Raw genomic sequence first — 6934 nt, 5'->3', positions numbered from 1 at the left:
TCCCTTCCTTGCTACCTTTGCCCTGTTTGTAGTTTGGAATTTCAGGAAGAAATAAGGAACAGAAGGTTTTCCCCCAATTTTTCCCCCTGGTTTTATGTGTATACGCCCTGTATGTTATTTAATCCTCGACACTGCAGCAGGTACTGTTTTTACCCCCATTTTACCTAAGGTGAAACTGAGGCAAAGAGAAGTTGGGGAAGGTCCCACAGAGGAGTGCAGAGCCAGGGTTTGAACCTGGCCTCCCGACCTTTTGTGCATTATTTCCTTAGTAATATCTGCTGATCCGTATACTTTCTTATTACTGATCAAGTCCCACTGTCTTCACGTTTGTTGAAAGTTACATTCTTAAGTAACTTCTAGAATTTTTTTGTTTACGTACGTGGAAGGATGCTTCACTGCACCGAATCACCGAATCTTTTGGACAGTAGAGCTAGGATGGCTCTGTTCTTTTGCGGGAAAGCTGTGTGCCTCCCACTTGCTCAGTGTTCTGGATCCTTGGGGATACAGTAGCAGTGGCTGGCTTCCCCCAAGTGGAGCCTGTGCCGGTGCAGGAGGAGACCAGTGTTCAGTAGGCCCGCTGCTAAGTGCCCTGAAGGAAGAGGGCTTTGCTGCCTTGAGGGGGGCCAGGGAAGGCCTCTGATAAGGTGGCATCAACAGGGACCAGAGCAGAGCGAGCTTGGGAGAGGTCTTACCCCTTAACTTGGCACCGTAATGTTGCAGATCAGGCAAGTTAAGGGCTAGATAAGCTGTACCCTGTCCCTTAAGAATTCGTCTGTGTCCCCTCTGCTCTTCCTGGGAAAGCCATCTTGCATCTTTCTTCAAAGGCGGCGTTCGTCCCGTATGAAATACATCTTCGTGTGTCCTTTATGGACCAGGATGTATTGTAATAGTTCGAACCTGTGCACCTCTAGTCACTGTTTTTTTTTTTTTTTTTTTTTTTTAACGTTTATTTATTTTTGAGACAGAGAGAGACAGAGCATGAACAGGGGAGGGTCAGAGAGAGAGGGAGACATAGAATCTGAAACAGGCTCCAGGCTCTGAGCCATCAGCACAGAGCCTGACGCGGGGCTTGAACTCACGAACCGCGAGATCATGACCTGAGCCGAAGTTGGACGCTTAACCGCCTGAGCCACCCAGGCGCCCCTCTAGTCACTGTTTTGAAAACACTTTCATTTTCCTTCTTTGAAAATGTAGTATTTATAACAACAGTGATTTCGGTTTTTTTTTTTTTTTTTTACTTTTTCCTGCCTTCTTGAGACTTCTGTCTGCTCCTAAGTTAGGCAGTCCTTGTACCTGATGTCTTTCTGGAACCTTTGAAATGGCCACCTTCATCTAGCCAGCAGCATTAGTTCTACGCTTAATGTCTCAATGAAGTTTGACGGTTACTTTACAACCTGAAGTAATTTTCCTTAGTTTATTGAGATTAGTAATCCAAGATTTGAGTTTATTTCCCCCACGGTTCTGTGTGAAGCAAAGGGAATTAGTGTCTGATTCGGGAGTTGTTAACTGTCACAAAAATAAGGAGGTAACTACGAACCTGATTGTGTTTTTGACAGTAAGACCTAAAGATTGTCTATATCTTTCTAACTAAAGGAGGCAGTTATTTAAAATACATGAAATCAGTCTTCTTGCTCACAGCACTTAAATCATTGCTATGCCTTAACGGTGGCAGGGAATCAGTAGAGGGAAACTTTTATAATGAGCGCTATTTCCTTTTTTTGTTCTGGCTATGAGGAAGTTAAGAACCACATTTTAAGCCCAGTCATGGTAACTGTGGTAACCCTTGCTGTTAGTAGATTTGCTCGATCCCTTTTTTACCCTTGGCCCTGATTCTCTGTGCATGTTATCACATACAGTTTTGTGGCAAATCTCTTCTAGTCTTTTTTTTTTTAAGGTCTACAGAAGTAAATTTGCCAGTAGAAGATAACTCGCTTATTTTGAGTCACAGAGACGGAGGCATAGAGTGAGAAAGAGATTTCTGTATCGTCTCCCCCGGCCCTGGCCACTGGGGCATCGCCTGGAGACTGCTTTTGCCTCTTTTGCATCTTTCAGAAAGTCTTCTGGTTTAAGAGTTGCTTTTTATAGCGTGAGCCCTATGAGGAGGATAGCTGTGCTATTTGCAGACTTGTGAAGCTTTCTCAAATAGATCTATTGTTCTTAAAAATTAATTTACCTTTTGAACGGTCTGTATACCCCAGTAGACCAGTGTTCTGCTTTGGGTCATGAGGGGTCGTCGCTCTCTGGATGAGGGCAAAGGATAATGGGGCCTGGGTTTTAGAACCTACCCTGCATGAAACATGCCTACAGGAATGGCAGAGCACTTTGGGTGTACGGACTTTTCAAGAAGTTCTACAGCGCGTAGACACGGCCTGGCGTCACTGCACTCCCTAAACACTGGGCCGACTGACCGGCCTCTGAAGCTTCCCCTTTTCACAATATGGTGTTTCATAGAGGCCATTTTATCTTTTTGTTCGGGCCTGTTATCTTGCAGATAGAATAAAGACATAGTTCATTGAAGTAGCAGAATTTGAATACTTCTCACTTCGGGGTTAATGCTTTCTGACATTTTCGTTCTCTTATCTTTTTTATTTTTACCTTTTATCGAAACATGATGTCTATGTAGAAAAACGGATCACAGCTGTTTTCACAAACTGAACCATCTGTGTAACCGGAGGGGGTCCCCAGTACACAACTGATATCTGTGTTTAAGCTTCGCTAGTGAAGTCTCCTCCCCCCGTTCCCCCAGTTTGGTTTGGAGATGATTTGGTATGGCTTTATGTCTGATTCAGGAACCAGCACGGTGAGATTTGCTCTGACTCGGGTGCCGGCGTCCTTTACGTAGACACTCAGAAATCCTGGGTCAGACGGTCCGCCTCTTCGACGCGAAAGGCCAGTTGAGTTCGCTTGTAGTGGAGTGTTCAAAGTGACCCTGTTCCCTTTTCACTAATGGTTTCACAGCATTGCTTTCCCAGTGGAGTTGATGGTATTTGACATCACGTATAGGTTCATGGACAGAGTCTTCAGCTCTTAAAAGTATGTGCCACCTTGAGCACCTGATGCGTGTGTAATCCATGTTACGACCCCAGGCTAAGTGAATAGCCTTTGTGGCTACAGCGCCTCCCCCCCCGCCCCCCCAACCTGGTTCTGCTCTTGGGTCAGTGCTACATGATTTACTTCCTTCCCTCTTTTTCCATTTTGTGCAGCTGACCAGCTCCTTTTTTTTTTTTTTAAAGGTTTTATACATTCTTTACACCTGTTAATACTTTTGTTAGGGTTAATACAGCTTTGATCAGATTATGGTCATGCTTTGTTATAAAACTGCGAAAGATGGCTTTTGCAGATCTTTCTTCTGGTGGATTAATTATACGTTGGCTTTATAATCTCGTTCCCAGTGGGCAGCCTCTATTTGCAAGTTGTTTTATGATAACTTACACATCTTAGGTACTGATGAATGCGATTTTGTTAGAATAAAAGAAGCATATGAATTCCGAGGAGAACTCTTCCTATTACTTTTCCTGTTATCACATTCTAAAAGAAATTTATACCATTTGGGACCACCACCAAGGTGATGTGCAACGTCCTCAACAGTGGTTGTCTTACAAATGCAGAAATTGATCAAAGCAACAGACAGTATAACTGATGCTGCGTATCAGCCCCTTGGCCTTCAGGTCGCGCATCCAGCCACAGTAATTATTTCTGCTCTTCCCAGGCCACCCTACACCTAGGACTAGAATTGCCAGTAAGTATCTGGCGTCTGACTCCCACATTCCAGCCCATCGGTGGGAAAGGCCCCATCATCCTGGTTTCCGGGTGAGCTTGGCCCACTGTTAACTAGGGCGCGGTGGTCAAGTGGTAAGTGCAGTCCAGCAGCTGTTGAATCCCTTAGAAAACGTCTTCCTTCAGGGATCGGCTCTGAGCGTGCTGCTTCCAAACTTTCAGGCCCTTTCACCTGCCGACATGACTGTATGACAAATACGTGGTACTTCCAATGCCCCCACCGCCCCCCAGTCTCCTCTCCTCCCTAGGAGGTAATTTGATTGAGGAAGATGCAATCAGCAGAGAACTTCCGTGCTTCCCACCATCATAGCTGCAGCGTGCCTGCAGCCCTAGGATAGCTTCTGCCTTTGGTCCTGGCGCTGTGCGGAGCTGTGGGAGCCTCTGCGGAGTGGGGCACGCTCCCCGTGCAGGAGCGCTCATTCCCTCTTGTCTTCCGTCAGCATACAGATGGCTCTGAGAGCTCCCGTCTGGAAAACACAAGAAACCAAGACAGGACTACCTGCCCCTCCATCCACCTCTTGTCTCTCTCTCTCTCCGCTTCCTTTACAGCAGAATTCCTCAGAGGAGATGCTTCTGTGCACTGTCTCCCCATCTCCCATCCTTTGCCGAAGCTACTGCAGTTGGCCCCTCGTGTCTTTACTGAAACCGCTCTTCTTAAAATCAGTGGTCTGTGGGGTTTGGGAGGACAGGAAGGAAGCCTGAGGGCATTGCTAGGACCCAGCAGGGGCAGAATGAGTGGTGACAAGCGGACCGTGCACCTCTGTTGATGTGGTGTCCCGGAGCACAGATGCGGGCGATTTCTTCATCTTGTGACTTAAACACGCGCGTTAACACTGACCTCGTTTCCCCACGTGTGTGATCCGCCTAAGGTGTGTCCTCCCTGCCTCAGAGGAGCGAGGACCAGTGGACAGAGTGTTGCGAGGGCATTTCGAAAGCTGTCAAGTTCTGCGAAGACCAAAATAATCTTAAGAAGGAAGAAGAAATTAACAGAAAAAAAATGGCAATTTCCGAGATACGTATATAGTGGACCCTTAGGGGGTTAGGGGCACCAACCAATTCCCCCCTGCCTCCCACACCATCAAAAGTCCATGTGCCACTTCTGACTCCCCCAAAACTTAACTGCTAATAGCCTACTGTTGACCGGAAGCCTTACTAATAACAAGCAGTCGAACACATATTTTGTATATGTATTACATTCTGTATTCTTAGACTAAAATAAGCTAGAGAGAAGGAACCGTGGTTACGAAAATCATGAGGAGAAAATACGTTTACAGCAATACCTATGTTTATTTTAAAAAACCTGCATGTAAGTGGACCCACGCAGTTCAAACCCATGTGGTTCAACGGCCGGCCCTACCAACCTGCAACAACCATTTCCTGTGAACTGTGGGCATCACGTCTATTCCTCGTAATAGGCCTGTGAGGGTATGTGGGGATAGTCGTTCCTGTTCTATAAATGAGGAAACTGAGGCTAAGAGATACAGAAGGACTTGCGCCAAGTCACCCAGTGAGGCATCTGAGCCGGGTCAGTCCGGCTCCACAGCCCACACTCTGAACGACTCTCCGACTTTGCCTCCACAGTAATTACTCTTCCTCTGACTTCAGATTGAATCAAATTTCACTATCAGAGCTGGTTCTTCGAAAGTACTGGTGAAGTTTGGACAGTTACCTCGCAAGGCTGGTCAAGAAAAATGAGAAGAAACAAATACTTGACTTCAGGAATAAGGGAGTATAATGAAGAATGAAAATCATTATAATAACTGTGTTTAGTTTTATGGCAAGGCTGCAGAACAATTCAAAAAAAATAATTCTTTCTGTTTTTCTTTCCATGTTTTAGAGAGAGGGTACGTATGCGAGCAGGGGAGACGGGCAGAGGGAGAAAGAATCTTAAGTCAGCTCCGTACTCAGCACGGAGTCCGATGTGGGGCTCGATCCCACGACCCTGGCTGGGATCATGACCGGAGTGAAAATCGAGTTAGGCGCTCAGCCGACTGAGCCACCCAGGCGGCCCTCAAAGAAATGACTCTAGACGGTTCTTTAGAAAAAGGTCATCGATTTGCCCTCCTTTTAAATATCTCGTCCCCACCAGGGTCAGCTCTTTTCTTATTACATTTAAGCTTCCTGAGCTGGCAGAGATCCACCTATACCCCCTGTTTACTCATCCATCTTAAGTTAATGGTCATCACATTCATATCTGTAGCTCTTGCCTTTCTCTGGAATTGGCCCTTGACTGCCCCCTAGAACCACTTTTCCTCTCAAACTTGCCGTTTCAGTTAATGGTACTTCCTCTCTTGTTGCTACACAAAATGGAAAGCCGTGCCTTTGTCCTCTTCCCATGCCTACTTTTTCTCAAAGCCCTGGCTTTTTTTTTTTTTTTTTAACCTCATATATCTCTTTGGAGTCTGACCCTCCCTTTTCAACCCGGTGGCCTCTATGTTTGCACTTTTCCCCTGTTTTAGCTGGCCATGGCCTCCTTGCTAGTCTTCCGGCCCTTCTCTCTCCTCACACAACCTTCCGTGATCTTTCTTCTGCTGGAGCCTTCCGTGGCTTCTTGGTATTGAAGAAAGACGGGAATAAATGAACTGGATACTAAGCTTGAGCAACAAGAAAACGATTGGGAAATTGGAGGCTTGTCTAGAACAAAGCCAGAGTAAATGAATTAGGAACAGAGCAACAATAGTATTGATAAATCGATCCAAGAGTTGTTTTTTTCTTTTTTTTCAAAAAAGAAGAAAATAGATAAACCTGATAAGGCTAACACATAAATAGGTGAGCAAATGCAAACGTACATTAGGAATGGGGGGCTGTGTGGACAGTGGTAGAGGCCATTAGAATGAAGAGACAAACGTGAAGAAATTCCTGCTAATAAGGTTAAAAATATGAAGCAATAAATAAATGTCCAGGAAGATGATCTGGAAGAAAAAGATGAGATTCTGTAATGTGTTTTGAGAATATTTCTTAAGTAATTAATTTTTTAAAATGTTTATTTTTGAGAGAGAGAGAGAGAGAGAGAGAGAGCGTGGGGGAGGGGTAGAGAGAGAGGGTGACACAGAATCCGAAGCAGGCTGCAAGCCCTGAGCTGTCAGCACAGAGCCCGATGCGGGGCTTGAACTCACCAACTATGAGATAATGACCTGAACTGAAGTCAGACACTTAA

General features: G+C 45.5%; 1 protein-coding gene across 14 annotated transcripts in view; it reads right to left on the bottom strand.

Moving 5' to 3' along the window:
* LOC123380990 (tetratricopeptide repeat protein 13-like) overlaps nt 1–6934 on the bottom strand; it is a 49256-nt gene that overhangs the window by 3036 nt on the left and 39286 nt on the right. For 2 of the 14 annotated variants that reach the window (XM_045040968.1, XM_045040966.1), the window contains 2 exons: nt 4616–4741; nt 1245–4244 (listed from right to left, as the gene is read on the bottom strand). The exons of 2 other annotated variants lie outside the window; for them this stretch is intronic. In XM_045040968.1, coding sequence (XP_044896903.1) covers nt 4194–4244; nt 4616–4741 — 177 coding nt within the window. In that variant the 3' untranslated portion in view covers nt 1245–4193. Of the gene's footprint in view, nt 1–1244; nt 4742–5044; nt 5456–5486; nt 6412–6934 lie in introns of those variants that run through there. 10 more of the 14 variants (XM_045040976.1, XM_045040971.1, XM_045040977.1 and 7 more) reach the window with 7 other exon arrangements.

The sequence above is a fragment of the Felis catus genome, chromosome D2, assembly GCF_018350175.1.
Source record: "Felis catus isolate Fca126 chromosome D2, F.catus_Fca126_mat1.0, whole genome shotgun sequence".
NCBI classification, from domain to species: Eukaryota; Metazoa; Chordata; class Mammalia; order Carnivora; family Felidae; genus Felis; species Felis catus.
The sequence above is the reverse complement of the archived record's forward strand: the minus strand, read 5'-3'. Positions and strand labels throughout refer to the sequence as shown.